This window comes from Furipterus horrens, unplaced genomic scaffold (assembly GCF_987537825.1).
Source record: "Furipterus horrens unplaced genomic scaffold, mFurHor1.1.pri manual_scaffold_1, whole genome shotgun sequence".
In the NCBI taxonomy this organism is placed as follows: Eukaryota; Metazoa; Chordata; class Mammalia; order Chiroptera; family Furipteridae; genus Furipterus; species Furipterus horrens.
In genome coordinates this window covers 81,742,670-81,764,473 of record NW_028327171.1, presented here as the reverse complement: position 1 = coordinate 81,764,473, position 21,804 = coordinate 81,742,670, and the positions used below count along the sequence as shown (strand labels likewise).

General features: G+C 35.3%; 1 protein-coding gene and 1 pseudogene across 1 annotated transcript in view; one reads left to right on the top strand and one right to left on the bottom strand.

Moving 5' to 3' along the window:
• LOC150021354 (ephrin type-A receptor 6) overlaps nucleotides 1-21,804 on the bottom strand; it is a 917,557-nt gene that overhangs the window by 179,683 nt on the left and 716,070 nt on the right. Inside the window, exon 12 of the mRNA XM_090276016.1 lies at nucleotides 5,152-5,277. Within this exon, the coding sequence (XP_090132142.1) occupies nucleotides 5,152-5,277 (126 nt within the window). The remainder of the gene's footprint in view (nucleotides 1-5,151; nucleotides 5,278-21,804) is intronic.
• LOC150021357 (ubiquitin-conjugating enzyme E2 C pseudogene) lies at nucleotides 15,592-16,166 on the top strand (annotated as a pseudogene).

Genomic DNA, 21,804 nt, shown 5'->3' with positions numbered 1-21,804 from the left:
TTAAAAATAAAATTTAGTCATAAATACTACAAAAATATAAAAAGAATACCCACCCTCAGAAAAGCTATAGTCAACAGAAATTGCCTTGTCAAAAGTGATTAATTTTGAAATGTCAAATTGTGAACCTAAAATAAAGTTACTGACTTTTTAGAGTGCCTGAACATATGAAGAATTAAAATGAGTTACTTTGACTTTTGTGTACTGCAATTTGATTGTATTTAAGAGGTATATAGTTCTCCATTGTGATTTCCCTTGGCATATTGAGTTTATGCCAATTTTCTTTAACTCACTGTATATTCCTCAAAAGTCTGCCATCTAGTCTTACATATTTGTGTTATTGCTTTTCTGCATCAAAACTTGATAATATATTCATATTCACTAGATTCTATATTCTCTGCAGCTCCAACCTTATTTGTCATTTCTGGCTTATTTCTAACATCTAAATGACATGTCTTCTGAATAAAAAAATTATTTGACTTGATAATAATGCATGCAATATTTTCTCTGACTCCATATCAGATAGGATTTCACATGAACTATAATAAAGAAAATATTGATAATCATTGCTAATGGACTTTGGAGACATTTTATTCTTGGCTCAGCATTGTAAACCCTTTGCTGTAGAAATGGCCTAAATGGGTTTGTTATTGGTTTATAGAAAAAAGGATTTTGAATTTATTTTCTAACATTGCTAGTCAGGGGACAGTAATGAGAATATGAAAAGGTCTGGCTATTTGAGTTCAAGACTCATCCAAATCTCTTTCCAAAGAGTAAAGAAATAATATTAAACTTCATTATTTATTATATACTTGGTATTTGCAAATCTCATTGTTGAATCCCTGAATGTTCATATTTCTCCTGCTATTTGATTCAGGTAGGCAGAGGTATTGACAAGGCAATAAGGTGAAGACAACTATTCATTTCATCTTTGCCATTTACTTTGAACCTAACACATGCCATACAAGAGAGAGAAGCTCAGGTAAAAATGTTAAAAGAGGTGATACATAGATAGCACTGTACTTAAAGCACAGGCAGACCAACGGAGGTGGGGCTTCAGAAAAACAGTTCCTCAATAACTAGAGAGCTTCCAAGATTAACCACAAAGAAAGTCTTAGGGAGACTTTCAACACCAATTTTCTTTCTTCAGAATTTACCCATTTCTAAATCCCACATCCTGCCTGTTTTCATTGTTTCCTCTTTCATAGACTTCACTTATAATTGATAAAGCTTGTTAGTTTAAGGCATACATTTCAGTTTGGCCTAGAATCCAATCTATATATATGAATTACTTCATTTGTGAAAAATGTTATTTTCCAGTCTCCCACAAGTGACAGAAAACTGACATAAAAATGCAAATTAGAACTCTGTTGATCCAAATCATACTTAACCTAGGATATTATTTTCTAAGTTATCATCAGGTAATGAATATTCCTTTATATTTTATAAATAAGTTTAGTTTTAGATACATAATGATGTTGGACCTTATGTAACTTTAAGATACTATATAATGTCAGATGGTTATTGTGAAGTGACAGAGAAAACTGAATCAGCGAAATTTCCATGTATTACTCTATTATTATCATTGCATAATTTTATTTCTCAACGACTTTATTACTCTGCGGTCATTTGTGTATGTTAAGCATGTGAAACCCTCAATAAGATATAGGATTTTGGTAGAGGCAGAGTCTCTCATAAGGTAAGCCACCAGTTTAAGACACTATGTATAATGAATAGTCAATGCCATGTAAAATTTTCTAACCCACTTTGAAGTACTGTTTGACTATAAAATTAAATTAAAAAATACCTAGATATAGCAAAGAGAACAAGCTTATCATTTTAGAGTGGATGATTGATAACATATTTAGAATAAGCACATTCATTCTTTTCAAGAGGTAAAATTTGATTTTAATAGGGAGGAATACGGTGGGAAAGCCTTTGATATTAAAAAAGGTAATTTCAGTTATGTCATCCTAATTTCTTCTTTCTCTCCCATTTCTTTCTCTTCTCTCCACTCTTCTCCCTATGTTCATAGCAGCATTGTTTACAACAGCTAAGTGCTGTAAACAGTCTAAGTGCCCACCTGTAGATGAATGGATAAAAAAACCTGTGGTACATTTACACAATGGAATACTATGCAGCAGAAAGAAAGAAGGAACGCCTTCCATTTGCGACAACATGGATGGAACTTGAGAGAATTATGCTCAGTGAAATAAGCCAGGCAGCGAAAGACAAATACTATATAATATCACCTGATATAAGAAACTAATGAACAACACAAACAAATCAGCAAAAAGAACCAGAGGGAGGTAAACAAGGAACAGACTAACAGTAACCAGGGGGCAGGACGGAGGGGAGAAAGGGGGAGAGAAGGGAAAAGGTCTAGTCAAGGAACTAGTATGAAAGACCAAGGGACATGGACAATGGGTGGGGATTGACTGTGGGAGAAGGGGTGGGCAGGGTGGTGGGGAGCAACGGGGGAAAACGTGGGACAACTGTAATAGAAAAAAACAATAAATAAATTTTTAAAAATGGGTTGCATGTGCGTATAACTTATATAGCATTCGGCTACAGTAGGTTATGCCTACACATCACTTCATTTGCATGAATTTGGCATAGTGCTCAGTGTGTAGCAAATTCAAGTTTTGCTTTTTGGAACTTCCTGAGATTTTTTTCTTGAGTATTTTCCATTGTGGCTGGTTGATTTCATGGATGTGAAACTCTTGAATATAGAGGGACTAATGTAAATAATATAAATAATTCACAACTGTTACATAAATACTGATTTCAGGCTTGTCTGCTTCCAGGTCTCATGATTCAATAATTCTAATATTGTAGTTAGTATAAAAATAAGTTAAGTGCTGTAAAATATTGCTCCTTGATAGCATAGTGTGATGTGAATGTGAAGAAACTATTGTATACAAGACATGTATCTCATTTAAATTTCATTAAAATAAGTTGACTGAGAACTAAATTAGCACCATCATTAGAATACATTTTTGTGGTTCTTGAAGGACACAGCAAATGTCTTCAGGGATCCTCAAAGTACTGTGATATACAGTCAATTGGGAGAAAGCAAATTAATTACTGCCCTGTGGACATCAACCTTTGGCCAACTGTTCAGAGTGCCATGGTACAGGTCAAGGCAGGAACTGTTTCCTGCCCTCAAATTGCTGTCTGAAACTTCAGGGGTTATCAGTTCAGTTACTGCATGGCAAAGAAGTATTTTAAAAATATGAAACAATAAAAACTCATGATTACGACTTCGTCCCTTTTACAAAAATTTATAAAGAAAATTATTGGGAAATAAACTACAGTTAAATGAAAGAGGATAAAAATTACCTCAGGATTCATACCAGTCATTACTGAAAAGGAGCAGAGAAAGTGTACAAGGATCACTTAATAGGAGTTATATAAGCTGGGAAAAGTGAGTTAATTTCAGTTTGGGGGAACCGAAACAAGGTTAGATCTATAAACATTTTATGAAGCCATTTTGTTACACCTGATTTATATTTAAGTCATGAAAACCGAACTGAATTTTCTTTACTATGAAAGCTAGAGGCAAATTTGGCACAAAGCCTAGAAGAATAGAATGCTAGAGTGTTTTAGATTCCTCTCCGAAAAGTTGTTTCTGTTCATGTGTTTCTATCATTCTCAGTGGCTAAACAACGAGGTTGGTTTTTTTAAATTTTTTTTATCACTGATGTTGAATAATTCAAGTTGCTATTGAACTTTGTTATGTCATTTCTGCCAAACATACCTAATTCCACCAAGATCTATCACTAAGAGTTAAGAATAAATGCATTAAAATAAAATAACCTATTCATCTCCTAATTCCAATCACTGAGGTAATAGTATTTATGAAAGTTACATTTTACATTTGCAACAACAACAACAACAACATTGCTGTGCAATTGATATCCTTTTTACTTTGGGGGAGAGAAGAAATTGGCAAACACTCATTAGAATTAAAATTGCTAATTTTAAATTCACATAATTTTGCTTCTTACTGTGCCAGTGTGGCATTGTTGTCACAAAGTCTCCAACCATGTCATTAATTATCCAATGATAAAACCAAATGACATCAAAGCATATATATAGCTTCTAACTTTTTGTATGTTTTAAGTAGGCAAGTATAATCAAAAGACAAAAGAAAAGTGTCAGTCTAATAACCTTGGGCTTTATTGGTATAATTTTGCTAAGAAATGCCAGAAATATGCATGTTGAGATTTCATTTTTATTGGATTTCCCAGGCTTTTCACATGTTCCCAGTATATTGCTGTCTGGGCCAGCCCTCCTGAATACATTGGTGCCATCACCATAATTTGCAGCTTAATTATTGTTTATGATAAAAAGAATTATGATTAAAAACTCCAAGAATCAATATCCTAATGCTACTTTGCTAAGACATATAAAATATAAAGTGGATTTACATTCTTCAAGTACAAGGGAAAAAGGCAGCTGGTTATTTTAAAACATGACAGAGAAAACACAATTTGTGATTATAATAATACCATGGACAATCCATGAACTGATTTACTAAACTTTAAAGTTGCCTTTTAAAATGTTCAACATCCCATATTTTGTTTCTCTCATCGATAGAATATGGCTTTGGTCAGTTGTTATTTTGAGAGAGAACCGCACATTAATTTTCTTTCTCAAAAATTTCCTTCAAATTTGCTACTTTCTGGCTTTTCCTCAAATCAGTTTTCTTTTGTGAAATGAAATTTAGTTAAATCTCTATAAACTCACCAGATATGGAATTACTTTTCTGTTAATAACATGCAGCTTTAAATGGTCTTTTCTAGCCAGTTCTAACTGGCAAAGTAACTTAAGTTCATCCTTGTTTTATTCTTGAGTTACAAATTTGGGACCTGAAGCTCCTAGCTTTTATTTATGTGGAAACATTCCCTAAAGAAGAGGCAGCACTATGCTAACTGGGTGCTCAGGTTACAGATCTTTCTTCCACTTCCTTTATACCATTTCACAACACTGGGCATCAATAAATGTGATTCCTGTACTTAAAAAAAGTCACTTGCACTTTTTTCAACAATATATTTTAGAAATACTTATTTTTGTATTGTGTATATATCAACTGTGAGCACAGTTCTACTGCTGTATATGGTGGCAGAAAATTTCACCTGAAATACCTACCAGCAGGAATCCTGGGGGGCAATGATCCTTCCCCTGGCACTGGATTTGGAGCCGGGATGCTATTTAAAAACCCTGCCCTCAGGAAGTTGGGGCAAAACGTCTCCACCCCAATGGCTGGGAAGGATCCTTTTAAGAGATAAAAATTGACATTAATCAAAGTCTCCTTTATGGAAAAGTTGTTTATCATTTAATTGGAATAGAACCTACAATCAACAAAGACATCAAACCTTACAAGAAAGCTATGAAATTAAAAGGAATGGAATGCATTTTCATTAACAAATTTTAAAAATCAATTTATTTTTTTTTAAAGAAAAGTACTTTAGTTACAATTAAAGAGAGTTCAGAAGCATCAGAATACTAAGGTAAAATTTCTAAATGTACATTTCACAAAGGCAATATAAATGCTTAAGTTACTGATGCTGTTTGCAGAATTCATATCCACATGAGTTATAGATATGCAGAAAATAGCCACAGTAGTATTTGAGTTCAATGCTGCACTAGAAGAAACAGTGCTTTATTTTAGGTGTATTAGTGCTTAAAATGAGAACAACTTTTGTACCTTACTTTAATTATATATATTTTTGAAAGAGTGGGAAGGAAAACAACATACATTATTATTAATCACTACTTTTCTGTTTGGGGCACGACATGAAAGTTTGCAAAGGTAGAACCACACATGCTTTTTTTCCATTTTTAGAAGGCAATTGTGAAGCAAAAAAAGAAAAAAGGAAATTACTTGGAAATTTATCCATAAAATTATATAATGGATCATAAAATAAAGAAATGACAGAGGAGAAAAAGGACTTTAGAGATAATCCAGTCAAAAAGTTCTCTCTACAGATCAGTAAACTGAGGCCTGTAGAGCGAGTGGTATCACATAGGTGAAAGATTTTCAGGATAGTATTTTTCCACTATAGATTAAAAATAAATAACGAGCCACTTCCTGTTTGGGAGATTGCTCTCCTCTGAATATGAATTAGAGACCCTGCACATTGGGATTATTATTTTAGTGTTTCAATGACCTAAAATCACAGAAATCATTCAGAAGAAAATTTAATATATATGCAGTATCAGTGCATTGGCAGTACTGATAATTGATATGGTATATATAAGTTTAGGTAAAAATAATACCCTAAAAACAAGTTACACTGATTGTTGTAAGAAATGAATCTTCTCTGGGCCCTCTGACACCCCATCAGGCCCAGCAGCGTTCATATGTAGACACCTAAGATCTTTCCTCCCATGCTCAGATTTAGTTTTACACTTGATCTTAGCCAAAAGGCCGAGAAGCGATTCAGATTTAGTTTTGAAGGGACTTCACTCTGTTTCTTGACACAAACTTTGCACCTAAAATAAGTTAAAATTTGAGGTTTTTTTGAATTTTGAACTGGATTAAAGGAATCTGGTATACCATACTCTATATATCTTGCTTCTATGAAGATACTTGTTACTAAAGAAAGGTAGCATTTCTTAGATCTTTAGAGATGTTTTTATAAAAGAGCAAAGTTACAAAGAATATTTTAATGGGTGAGTCCCATGCATTGTACATTGGATTAAAGAAACCGTTGAAAGAAAATCATGTACTGTGAACAAACTGGTTTTGTTGTTGATTTCATGGGGCTTTAGTGAAACTGTCCAGCGGGGCTGATGTTCCTTAAACATTAAGAGTGTGGCCAAAGTGCCAACTTGTGGGCCAGAAATTTCTCTTGGGTAAATTTTGATGAATAGTGAAACTAATTTGTCCATTGTTACTGCATGGGAAATTTACATCTGAGCTCAAAGCTAATATGTGTTCATGCGCAATGCTTCATCACTGTCTGAGAAAACGCCCGTAATGAAGGTGCTTCACTGAATACCAGGTGGAGATAATTATATCATATATTTATATAGCATTCTTATTTAAAGTTATAATAGCAATGGCAATTTTTCAACAGGGAAAATAATTACAGGAAATTCAAATTTTATTATATGCTGTGAAAAGCAAAAATAATCCAATTTTAGCTGATTATGGATTTGTTGAAGCCAAGTAATAGGAAGCTTGGTTAAACATACTAAATCACAAGAAAAAGAATAACATAATTATGCACAGGAAACCAAAAGGGATATAAATGTAATTATCTTAAAGGAAATTTGAAGAAAAACAAAAGCATGTAGAGCAGTGACTCTAAATAATGTTAATATGATTCATATATATTTTTATGAGTTTTTGCTACTTTTGTCAACATTATTCCAAACTGTTAACTTAGAAATTTTTTTATTATTTTACCTCCTTGAAAGAAACTAAATACAAATATTATTTTATTGCTGCAATTACAATGATTACTTTTTTGTGGCTGTGACAGCCTGTCAGATTTAACAGCAGCTCTCATTTTCATAAAATTGCTGCATCATTCATAATGGCTTTGCTATGTTTCTTTACTATGGGTTAAAAGATCTTTCATTTGCTGTGGCATGTTTTCCTTAAGGAACTGTCATTTTAAAATATATCTGAAGCAAACAAACAACATACAAACAGAAAAACTGTTGTACATGAATATATAGTCAGTTGAGATATCATATGTAATAATAATGTCTTATCATTTTTCTCTGTAAGGTCAGTCATGTCAATAGAGGTTGTATGAAACACCACAACTCTGAATTCTCATAATTCAATCAGGAAACTGACTCCTTATCTCTTATTCCACAAGAAATTAAGTTCATGAACCTTTTCAAATTTGATATGAAATAATTCGAGTCTGGGCTTCTCTGTTACTTAAGTTGCTGACTTTTTGGCTTTTTTCTTAAATAATTGTGAAATTTATTAATCAATGATATTGTAGCTGAAGAATAAACAATGTCTAATATCTGTAGCAGGAGAAATATAAATTTTCATGAGTATTTTGTTTTCAGTTACAGTCAGTGGACTAATTATTTGTTAAAATAAATTGTTATGTGATGAGAGTATTCCTCTAGCCATTGCTAGCTTGAAATATAAGATGTGTCACTTAACACATTTTTCTAAATCTCAAATACTTGAGTTTCCAGTTTGCTAGAGATCTTGAGTCAGTGGGTTAAAGAGAGACCAGAATGTGATATTAGCATTGCATTGTTTCTAATATAACTGAGCATCTTGAAATTTTATTTGTTAATCTGGCAATACTACTTTGATAAAAGTTAAAACAGTTACATATATCAGATGGACAACAGACACTATTAACTACTGGTGTAAAGTAATTTGATGTAAGTCATTGGCTGCATGGGTCACTGATTTATCTATCTTTCATTATTAGCTCAGGGGTTCTCAATGCCCCTTAGGGAGCATCGCAAATTGTGAGTGGGGAAAGATGTTACTGCTATTTAGTGGGTAAGGGTCAGGATGGATGCTAAAGGCTTTGTAGTAAGTGGTATCCTACCTGCACAAAGGAGAATCCTCTCTCAAAATGCTAGTACCACCTCCTGAGAAACATTGTACAGGAGTAAAGAATCTTTAAAAAAGTAATTGCTAGCCCACAGGTCATATCATGAGATCACAATGTGAAAAAGCAGAAGTTGATATGGTTTATATTCTCACATCTGGCTTGATCAATAAATGAAGGATATTGGTTACTCAGATTATCTGAAAATAATGTGGCCTGTAAACAGTTTTCAAAGAATTATAATAAAATATATTTAACACAAACTCTGCAAAACAAAATTCCATTTTACATTTGCTATTCTGCCAATCTCCTTGCAATATCATTAATAATTGTGTAAAGAAGACAAAGTATAACCTTGTGCCTCAATTTCCTTATCTGTAAAATGAAAATACCAACTGATCCTACCTCATGGGACTGTTTGTGAGAATTAAATGAAAGTAAACGATTATAAATATATGACAATATTATTAAATAGTGATAATTAAAAACATAACCCACTTAGGTGAAAAATTGAGATAAAGATTGATTAGATTTTAAAGTCTTTTTATTTTATTTATTTTTATTTTTTATTGTTGTTCTATTACACTTGTCCCATTTCCCCCCCATTGCCGTCCCCGCCCCACCCACCCCACTCTCCCACAGTTAATCCCCACCCCGTTGTCCATGGGTCATTTATGCTAGTTCCTTGACTAGATTTTCTAATGTAAAACTACCCCCTCATGTAAAAACACAAATCCCTTCTTTGAAGATAACACATCAATGACTTAATTTTGATGTCAAAAAGTTTAATATGGGCAATATCCCTATAATATGAACTTTTAAGATATGACTCTTTCAAATTGTTTGCATTAGGCTGTAGATTTGCAGATACTCATTTTGATCTATGTGAGGACAAAGAAGACACGGGCTTAACTAAAAACAATTTAGAATTGGAAACAAAATACATACACACATGTATGTGTATTAAATACAGAAAGATACTTTGCTTGGGGTGATGGGCACATGATGCAGTGTGCAGATGATGTTTTATTAAGTTGTGCACTTGCAACCTGTATGATTTTGTGAACCACTGTTACCCTAATAAATTCAATTTAAAAATAAATAGATTATAAATAAAATATACTCATAATATTCCCTGTGAAGGGTGTTCAAGCATTTTTATTGTTAGAGGTGAGTGATCAAAAAATTTTAGAGACTACATGTTTAAACAATAAAACAGTGAAAAAATGCAGAAGTATTCATGAAGTAAATAATTTATTTCAAGGACTTAACAATTAAGGCAGAGCCTTGAGTTCATCTGACCCAGGCAATGATCCTAGAAGACTATATTGCTCCTTACACGGTGGTCCTCAACCCTGAATGTACACTAGGAAGTTTGTAAAAAGGACCCAAGCAAACACACAGAATATGAAAATTCCATGTCTTCAATTCCTAAAATGAGTTCTTTGTCAACTACAATATGAAATGCAAGGATTATCTAATCTGATCTAAAAGAGATGAGAACAGTATTAAAAATACAGATTTATACCTATATGATAACTAATCAGGCCCTAAATAAGTAGCATTTTATGTATATTGTGCCTGTGTGTAGTGTGAATATTATTTGAAGTCAAGTATTGAAATAAACTAAACTTATAATCAGACCCTAAATTAATAAATTTTGCACTATTAATATAATATATAAAATGAATATTACTTCAAAATATTTTAATTCTATTTTTTATTTTATATTTTGTGTTTTATAATAAATACAAAAATATAATACAGCAAAACAGAAGATATATATATATATGAAATAAATAAATTAATATTCATATAGCAGAAAGCTTGCTTCAACATGTTTACTGATATAAGGGTATGATAAAAAATTTGAAGAGCTGAGAATTGATCATGTATGTGTTCAGAGCAGAGATCTTTTGTTCATTCTTTTTTTTTTTTTTTCAGATTTAATGTGTTTTATTGATTAAATTATTACATTTGTGCCAATTTCCCTTCCCTCTGCTCCCCTCCACCCGGTGGCCCCCCTCCCTCCAGTTGTCCCCCCCTTTTAGATTATGTCCATTAGTTGTGCATACAGTTCCTCCCAACCTCTCTCCGTCTATTCCATTCCCTCCTACCTTGATCCCCAATTCCTATATCGTCTCCCTCCCTTTCCCCATTCCCCCTCCCTGTTGACCTCCCCCCAATATGCTTCCCGTACCCACAGTTCCTCTTCCACTCTCGTTGCCTATTTAGTTTGCCTTTGTTTCATCTCCCTAGCTTCTGTTTTTTTTTTTTAAACCAGTCCCTTTAACATCTCATATAACAGTGGTTTGGATCTAATGAACTCTTTCAGTTTTATTTTGTCCTGGAAACACTTTCTCTGTCCTTCTATTCTGAATGACAATTTCGCTGGATAGAGTATTCGTGGTTGTAGGTTTTGGATTTTCATTACTTTGAATATTTCTTGCCAGTCTCTTCTTGCCTGTAGGGTTTCCCTTGAGAAGTCAGCTGATAGTCTAATTGGGACCCCTTTGTACATAATTCTTTTCTTCTCTCTTGCTGCTTTTAAGATTCTCTCTTTATCTTTAATTTTTGACATTTTGATTATAATGTGTCTTGGAGTGGTTCTCCCTGGGTCCAGTCTCTTGGGAACTCTCCTTGCTTCCTGGACCTGCAGGTCTATTCCCTTCCCCAAGTCTGGGAAGTTCTCCTTTATTATATTTTCACTCAATTTTTCAAGTTCTAGTTCATCTTCCTCATTCTCTGGCAAACCAATGATTCTTATGTTGGGCCTTTTAAAGCTGTCCCAGAGGTTTCTGATCCTTTCATTGTTGCTTCCCATTTCCTCTCGCTGCATTGGTTGACTGCTTGTTCCTTCTCCATATTCCAGTTTGTTGAAATGAACTCTGGATTTTATTTCCTTTCCTTCTGTCTCGTATGCTGTTTTGTTCCTTTCGTTATGAAAGTTTTTCGCTTCTTTCATATCTTTTTCCTGCTCTTTTGTGAATTCTGTAAGCCACCTGATAACAATGGCCCAGAACTGAGCCTCTGACAGGTTTCTTATCTGTTCATCTGTCAGGTTCTCTATCTGCTGCCTGGTGAGCTGTGTCACCGGTATTTCTAAAGTTGCCTGCCTCATTTTGACAGATGCGTTTTGTTTTCTTGGGCCGGCTGTCGGGGGCAGTGCCTGTGTACGCGTCACAAATCAGCGACCGGCCGGTGCCTGCCTGTCCGCGACCTATTTCCTATTTCGCAGCCCTGTGGTGCTTTCTTTGGGGGCGGGGGTCCAAGATGGATTCACACAGTTATTCAGCTAGGAGACCGGGATCCGTCCTCCCGCCCCCCTGGGCCTCACTGTTCAAGGCGATGCGGCGGCCGCTCTCCCCAGCTCCGGAGTCGCGCACCGCCAGGGGCTTGGCCGCCGGGACTCCTCGCCGGGGTCGCGCACCGCCAGGGGCTTGCGCAGCCCGGATTCCTCGCCGCCCGCCGCTCCGGGTGCAACCGCAAACAGCACTGCCCACTTTAACTCTTACCTGCCCAAATGGCACCGCTGGTTTATAACTTCATATGTTGGACTTCCGTGTAGTTTTATTTTCTGGAATTTCTAGTTATCCTTTGTTTTGAAGTAGTTGTATTCCTCTCTAGTTGTAGAGGGAGACCTAGCGTGTCCGTCTAAGCCTCCATCTTGGCCGGAAGTCCTCTTTTGTTCATTCTTAAGTATCCATTATTTAGTTCTGTCCAGTACATTGTAGCTGCTCCATAATTGTGTGGTTTAGATTAATGATGGTACCTCTGAGCTACAGTATGAACAACTCCATAGTTCAATGATAACATAGTTTGTTAAACCAAATGCTATGTGCTGTGTCAAGGACTGTTTTCCCCAAGGAATGTTTACTTCTGAACCTTCAAAGATTCTTTACCTTTCTCTCTCTCTCTCTCTCTCTCTCTCTCTCTCTCTCCCAATTTATCTATTTACATTTCTATTAATTTCACTTGTCCTTTCTTTGTCAGACCATGTATGTGTCCCTCCATACCTTGTGCATCTCATGTTTTCTCTCCTATGTGTGTCCCTCTCTTCTATTTTTGTTACAATAATTTATAGCTTTACACCATTCTCTCCTCCACTAAGAGAAGAAAACGATATGCCCATTATATTTTCTTGAACATATGCTTTCTGGTTTTCTATGATGGTGGATGAAGACTCAGACTTGATCAGTTACATCACCAGAAGGAAGACCAACAATGGTGAAAAAAAGGCATTTTCACGTAAGGCATTGAAAGAATGGATCTTTTATTTCATGGAGACCTTCATTTTGGGTCCCTTTACATAATAAGATGTAGTCTAGGAAAAATTAAGCTGCTTAGTCCAGTTTGGTACAGAAAATAGTCTTGCCTCGTGGGTCAGCTGGAAGCCTAAAATGGTTCTTCTAACTTGACCAGAAGATGCACAGAGCAGGGTTTCAATAAATGCAAGTTGAATAAGTGAGTAAATAAATGATTGAATGAAAAGTGACAATGTGCTCCTTAAGCAAATATCTTGCTAGGTTCTAAGGAAGTGCTCTGCCTGCTCAAATGTTTCCTAGACCAATAGCCACTTGACAATAACTAGCAGAGAGCTAATTTTCAAGTAGGCTTAGAATGTGAAAGAGAGCTATTCTACTCATGAATAACCCACTTATTTATCCTTTTATTCACTTATGGACTTATTCATTTATTCAGTAAATATTTATTGAGACTCCTATTTTTTAAAAACCTGGTACCATGATACACGTTTCTAGCACAAAATATAAGAAATCAAATAAGTTTTGATATACTATTATTTTCAGGAAATGATTATAACTGAGTTAAGCCAAAGATGTAATTACAGAATTTTGTTCCTTTCCTAAATTCTTAAAAATTGAAATATGTCTACGATTTAATTAGTATTTTCCTCTTTAGCTGCCTGCACAGCTAGTGTCCATGCATAGTCTTTGGCATCAAATACAATGAAAGATCGTGGAACCTTCACTGTTTTGTTTTTTACTTATTTTAATACTTCAGGTCACTGCAATATGAATTTTATATTTCTCATCCTGTTGTTGTTCAGTAGGTCACAATAAAAGTACTGAAGTAAAAAGGGAAGTTCCATGGTTAGATTTTTATGAGTTATTTCTTCAGGGCTAAAAAATATTTTTTTTTCAGCTTTCCCTGAGTTATTTTTAAATTTGTAGAGGCATAAAGTTATAGTTGCTGTAAATTATTTTTTAAAACTATAGCATTAACAAAGAGAATTAAAATATTTTGAAACTGATAAAGAATAAAACATTTATTGAAAAATACATGTTAATTTATATTTAAGATAAAGTTTCTTTGACAATCTAAAAGCAATTTTTTTAAATGCCCGAGTTTCCTCACTTGTAAAATGATAAACTTCGACTAGAACTGCCCTAAATTTCCTTTAAGCTCTGGAAGATTTTTTTAACACAATTTTTATTTTATTTTTTATATTGAGTTTAACCTCTATTTCCCCCAAGTGTGGGTTATAGCCAGAGGTCTTAGCTACCTTTAGAGTCAGTGAAATTTGGAATGTTAATTACCAAAAAAATGTTCTGAATAAATTGGCAATCTGATAACATCTATCAGTTTAAAAAAAAAAAAATCCTGCTCACTAAGAATACACTCACTGATTTTGAAAGAGAGCACCTATATATGCCTGGACTAGAGACCAAACATGCAACCCAGGCATGTGCCCTGACAGGGAATTGAACCCTCAGCAGTTCAGTGTGTAGTTCAATGCTCCATCCACAGAGGCACACTGACCAGGGCCATCCATCAGGTTTTATAGTGAAAATGCCAAGGCTTGAGGCCAAGCAGAATTTTGAATTCTCACTCTACCATTCACTAATTGATTCATTTTGGATAATTAATCTACCTATTCCGATACTCATTTTTTTTTTATTTGAAAAATGGAGATAATAACACACATATCACATGCTATTGTAGATCATATAGGAAGTGCCTATTAGTGGCTGACAGTAGTGTTTAATAAATGAGGAATAAATATTTCTCCTTTCCCATCTTAATTTCTTAAACTTGACCTACCATTTCATGTCTCCAAACCTCCATGATATTTCTTGCTCCTGGAACACCCTTCTGGTCTCTGTGCTCTGTCTAAACATGCCCAACATAACCTGGGAGAATTTGCTATTTCTTCCTCTGTGCTCCTGTATATCCTTAGCTACTATAATAAAGGTAGAACACTATTATAAGTACAGTGTCCATTTGTTTACAATTTTGTGATACCAAACTCAAAAACCTTTAGGGGCCCATAAGGTGCAATAAGTTAAGTATATCAGGTTGGTGACAAAGGCATTAAGTCAAACCGAAGGGTAAACATTCTGGCTGAGAACACTGAATTCAAATAATGTACAGATGACTGTTGTGGAATTGTGCCCCTGAAATTTGTATAATTTTGTTAACTAATATCACCCCAATAAATTCTATAAAAATAAAAGAACACTGTAGGAATAAATAAAACACCTCTTAGCTGACTTCAGTCTGCGGGCTGCCAGCTGGTGAGTTTTGGCTTACATGTTTGTCTTCCCTACTGGGTTGTGATCCCTTAGGAACAGAGATGAGCAATTCATGTCTTATTCTCCTCTACACAGCCAATCCCAGAGCTTGCACATGGTAGGAGCTCAATGTAATATTTACTGAGTTTAATTAAAATTACCTTCATATGAGTAGTTCAAAGACAGTTTGACTTTATCTGGACAAATAATAGATTGAGTTTTGTCAATGTTAGAACTTTTAATCATGTGTACTCTAATAATATTAATGTCCTGTTCTTAAAACTGTATATAATTATTAAAGTTCAATGAGATTTATGACCTCCCACTTTAAGTGCTTATAAAGGAGTCACTGTTTAGGAACCAGGGACAGACTAAAATTCTAAAATTTCTGAAATTCTAGAGTTCCTTTATCTAAGTAGTGGTAAAAAGGTGAACTAAACTTGAAAAACATATCCTCCTGAAATACAGTCATGTTCTCTGAGTTCCTGTGTCCCCTTGCCAGCACTGCCTGGATGGCCTCAGAGGACCGTGACCCAGCTGCTCCCAGCATCGCCACCACTCATAAAGGACTGCCCATGGGCAAGAGGTTACAGCAGGAGCTGATGACCCTCATGAAGTCTGGTGACAAAGTGAATTCTGCTTTCCCTGAGTCAGACAACCTTTTCAAATGGGTGGGACATCATGGAGCAGCTGGCACAGTATATAAAGACCTGAGGTTTAAGCTCTCTGTAGAGTTCCCCAGTGGCTACCTGTACAATTGCCCATGGTGAAGTTCCTCACACCCTGCCACCAACCCAACATGGACCGCCAGAGTAACATTTGCCTGGACACTCTGAAGGACAAGTGGTCTGCTCGGTATGAAGTCAGAACCACCTTGCTCACCATCCAGAGCCTGCTCAGAGAACCCAACATCAATAGCCCATTGAACACACATGCTGCTGAGCTCTGGAAAAATCCCACCGCCTTTAAGAAGTACTTATGAGAAGCCTAAGCAAAGCAGTACTCTAGTCAAGAACCTGGGCTGTCCAGCCTCTCTCCTCGTCTTTTTGTTTTTTCCTTAGTCTGTCTTGCCTTGATTTCTATATAGGACTCTGTCTTCAGCTGTAGTGTCATATTTGTTTCTGCTGTAAGAAAAAATTAAGTCTCTGAACTCCTGTGAGGTATATATATCTCCAACACATACACATGAGGGGAGGACCCAGAAAACCTGGAATTTATTTATAATAAATTGTGTATTTATTCTTACATGTTTAAACTTCAGTCACCTTTAAAGTACTCTCCATTTGATGCAATACACCCATAGAGATGTTTTTTTCCACTGCTCAAAACAGGTTTTGAACTCATCAGTTTTGATGCCTTTTACTACTTCTGTAGTTTTTTGTTTCACCTCATCACATCAGCAAAATGTTTCTCTTTGAAGACATTTTTCATTTGGGGAAACAAACAAAAAAATAAATGTTGCTTGGGGCAAGATCGGTTGACTAGGGAGGGTGGGCACAGGGGTCCTGCTGTTTTTGGTCAAAAACCGCTGAACACTCAGCACAATGTGGGCAGGTGAACTTGTAAATCACCCACCATGTATATATACTTTTATTTTTTTTTTAAAGGAAAGCCTGTCCTTTCAACAAAGCCACCACACAGGGCCTCAGTTGGTGGATTCCTACCCAGCCATTTCTTTCTGAGGTCAGACACTTAAACTATATGTTCTATAAAAAATGCTTTTACACCTCAGGTGCCAAGGAGTCAGCTAAGGAGCTGTTAGGCAGCATTTATCAGTGTGTATGTAAGCTAGATCTAGTCAGTTTCATAGCCAAAGTGTGCTATGTATTTAATATTTATGAACTATGGGTTTATCTGTCACATTATTAAAGGGAGGTTTGTTCCTTCAGTTCACTTGGTAAAGAGGTCATGAGGCAGTCGGCATCTGATTTTCTGTGTAATTTCCCAAGGCTAACTACGGACCAATCTGGCCATTTGTTGCTGGCATGTCTCCTGCTGTGAGGTTTATCATATTGTTGCTGTCTCATATACAAAATATGAAAGAGAACGTTCTGGATTTAGTTTCATTTTCAAATATTGATAACACTCTTGGCAGTGCTATCCACAGACAAATGTGTTAATGCATATCAAGCATTTCTCCTTTAAGGCTAAGATATTTAAGTTGCTTTCAAAGTTCTGTTAGCTTTTTGGGTCAGAATGGGACTCATTTGGAATCTATGTGGTGTAGATTAGATGGCAGGATAATTTGGTTTAGTAATTGCCATTTTGAAATTTGATTGGTCTTGAAAATAATTTGGGAACACAATCAGTCCTGAAAATAATTGAGAGTAGCCATCAGAGGACAAAACTAATCAAGACTAACGACTTTACATTAATCTGACACCATCAATGTATGGTTGGGGGGCACTATCATAGTGGTGATGGTGGCAAACATACATCCACTTTTCCAGGTAGTGTCTTTGTGCTTGAGGTTAAGTGTGTGATCTTCCCTTCCATGTTCCTACCATGCAAGGTGAAAACGCTTGCGGCGACACCTCCCTGAGTCCTTCCAGTTCAGATCTTGTCATTCCTCAGTTAAAAAAAAGTTCAAAGTCTCCCTACTGTTGAGCACAAACCCAAAACATGAAATGATTTCAAAATTTTTTACTTTTACTTCAAACATAATAGAATATTCATTGCTGTTTGAATCTGTTGCCCCTTCTTTCTGTCAAGAAGTGAGAATGCCTGCCTGATCTTGGCCCAACCCATTCTCAAAGCCCTCTCAAGTGCTGCCAGGTCTATGAGGCTTTCCATTTCCCCTGCTGCAATAATCTTGCCACCTCTGTGCTTCCTCAACAGGCAGCAAAGCTGCCATCAGAAGCTCAGGTGCTAAAGTCAGAGGGATACAATTGCAAAACTTTGCCAAACCGCAGTTTGATGAATGACTGTACACAAATCACTTCAACATCCTTATCCTCAGTTCCCATTTTGGTAACATGTGGATATAGTCTGTTATGAAGACAGTTATTCAAAATAGTGTTTATAAAATGCCTGGCAAAAAGTAGTTACTATGAACCTTACTTGGCTCTTTTTCCTCCTTCGCTTATAACACTATTACATTTTTCCTTGTAGTATAATTCTGTTCATGACATGTCTTACAATAAATTCCTTGAAAAGTTTCTCATTTTCATATTTCCAGCAGATCTTGGCATGTTATGTTGCACAGAGGGGTCAAAAGGTAACTTTTTAAAAACAGGAACTATAAAAAATACCTATGTCTTCCTTCTTCATGACAATATTATTGATAGTTTTGATAGCAACTTCTAAGGTGAAATGACAAAATTCATACAATTGGTTTATAAGTTAGTCAAAATATCATTAGAGTCATAGTATTATGACACGTAAAGCCACTTTGTCTAGCTCATGTTCTTTAACAGACAGATGGATGGACACTAAAAACCAGATAACAGGACCTCCACACATACCCTCTCCTTCATTTTTTTCAGTTTGCATACATGCTTTCTCATTTACATATTTAAGAATATCTGACAGCAAAGCAATCTAAACTATTTAAATCCAAGAGAAAAGGGAGGCACAGAGCTGCAGATGATATTCTGTGAGGGGAGACACTAACTCAGCATTCATTCTCTATGGTCTAACTTTCCTAGATATGAGCCAGAAAATGTAACTACAGCCCTAAAGCAGCAATTTTCAACAAATGTGCTGCAAGAATTTTTAAAACATGCAATACCTGACTATTTTAGTTAGGGGCACTGACCTCTTTTCCCTTAGATTGTCAAATTAAAAAATGACATCAGCTAACACAATAGTTGTCCAGTGGGAATGAATCAAAATTATACCTATTTTTTGTCATATTGGCAAAAAAAATATTTTTTGGAGTGCCGTAGAATTTTAGTAATTACTTTATGTGTGCCATGAGATGGAACAGGTTGAAAATTGCTGGCCTAAAAGCAAACTATAAACATTGTGTTAGGACCTATTTTCAAGTAAAATCATAAGTGTGTTATAAGCTTGAAAAAAGTCTGGTATTATCCAGTTTACTGCATCTTTTAATTTTTTATTGGAGCTATTATTTTTTTTTCTAAGCTTGATACAATTGTTTCAGAAGCTAACTTTCTGGTCTGATCTGAGGTAATACTTATTCCTGATAATAAGGGAGAAAATGTAAACAGACTCAAAGAAGCCTGATTTTATCACTTTTAAGCTACATGAACTGGGTGTGTCAAGAATATGTGAAATAATGTCTCCATTGCCAATCTTCCAGTCCCCGCTGTGCCACCATTCTCACTACTGTTTACCATTAGGCTATGCTTGGCAGACCATTAGACTGATTTCAAAATGAGGATCCAAGTACATCATGTTCCATGAAAATTGCGGAAGGAAACTCATGGTGAGCTAGCAGGTGTTATTCACTATTGAAACACGTTATCAGTGTGTTCTTCAGAGCTCGTTCTAAGACAATTTCAGACTCTTGTATCATTAGATTGCTGGTTCAGTTAACATACATGCTTTTTATTACATTTTAAATATTGGCTTGAATATAAATTAGGGTAGTTTGCTAAAATGTTCTGCAAGTGGTGGTGAATGATCACAATTTCTTGGATGCAGTGACTGTGAGAGAACCGGCAGCTTCTGACAGGCTATATGGGGAGAGGAAAACATTTGGAAGCAGTTTGAGTGCATTTTATTTCTGCGTGGGCTCTTTGGGCACCCTGCCACTTTCAAGGCATTATTTAACAAATTAATGCACCACAAAAATGTATTTTATGCTTTGGATGTTAGTTTTCAGAAGAGGAACCAATAAATGTCTGGAGTTAATATATAAGAAGAATAGAATTGCATTAAAATTAAAAGAACATTTATATTTGCAAGTGAAAAATAACTTATATTCAATTTTATTGCTATTTAAATACACTCATTTTGTGTAGATGTGTTAATAGTTTAAGAGAAAGATGGTTTATTTTTAAAGGGCCAAACAATTTCACTAAATGGTGGTGAATTTATCACCCATATTTTACAATTTCAGAGTTTAGGAAATAACAATGCACTTTTGTTTATATTTGATTTATAAAAAATCGAAACAAAACAGCTCTCTCATTTACCCTTTAAGGACTGCTGTATATGCTCTTAAATGGAGCAGATCATTGTGTAGTCTTATTGTCTGAGCCTGGGGTAAGTACTGTGTCATGTGAATCATCCTTTAGCATCAATAAGGTTGGGCCAGTGGAGAACTGAGGCGATGGAACTACTCCCTGGAAGAAAGCTGTTTACCCATGTGAGGCAAATTTAGTGTGCTGGATGAAATAATTTACTAAATGGCACCCCGGTGCCCTAGAAGACTTAATTCACTTCAACTGAATGAGCAGTTGGATCAAACTCAATCACTGAGAGTGAGCCATTCATACTCAAAGGCATATAGATCTCAAATTGAATAGTCTTTAGTTGTGTGCATATAACCCTGAAGTAACCTGGGTACAGAGTTGGGAAAATATCAATGAGTGTGGCCTAATTAAAAAGCCCTATTTAAACTTGCTTTTCAAATCACGTTTTCACAGAACTAAATGGCAGTGATCTAAAGAGATGAAGTATTTTCTGGAAAGAAAAAATCAAGTCACAATATCATTGCTTAAATGTAATTACAAACTCTGAGTTTGGAGAGAGTCCCAGAAAGTTTGCATTTAAGCATAGATGTAGCCATAACTTAGCAAACTGTATTTATAGAAAAGAAGTTCTGGCAAAGATAAACACTGAATAGTGGAATAAGCTTGTCAAGAAATAAACAGTGAAGAGGAGACATATCTTTTTTGGTAAATGACATATATAGATCAAAGAAAAGTGGTTGCATAAACTGTGTGTTGATGTGTGTATGTGTGAGTGTGTTTATGAAGTACTGATTTACCCAACTTTTAGCAGAATTTCATATAATAAATATAAATATAAATGTTTTTCAAACATTCAGAAACAAAAATTGTTCTCCTGAGTTTTGCTCTGATTTATAATGTGTATTTTATGAAAAAAACTTAAGAATAATTTCCATTATCTAAAAATATTCCACCTGAAACAACTTTTAAAGACTAGCATGCTTACAGCACATGCCGGGTAGCCCACAAAAAGAAAAACCTCCATTCATACTTGATGACTTCAGAATGTCCCTGTATCTCTGTCATGATTTCACCTCATGGTGGCAGATACTGACAGTAGCCCATAAATATAAAGACCATATTTTTCCAGCTCCCTTATGCATCCAGATGAGGCTATGTGATTAAGTTCTGACCAATGAATGTAAGGAAAAATGTCCCTAAATGGCAAAAATATGACCATGTTTACCCTTTTCTCCTCTGAAGCATGGGTAGTGTGCTGAAGTTAGCCACTCAAGAAAGAAGCCTGGGTCTTTGAAAATCATAAAAAGATCTTATCAACCATAGATTGCTTTCATCAAGATGTTGCTTATATGGGGGAAATAATTTTTATGCTTTTGATCTGTTATTTGGAGTTTTTTGTCACTCACAACAGAATCTACCCATAAACTGATAGTTTGATTTGTCCTCTCTTAACATACCTGGTGCCTGAACTAACTGCATCAATATCCTATGATGACATAATCTCACCCTTTGGATTTGAAACATCCTTCAAAATTATCATTTTGAAACTCCTGGCCAAGATGGAGGTGTAGGTAGATACACTTCACCTCCTTGCACAATTATAGGGATTATAACTACCGCAAA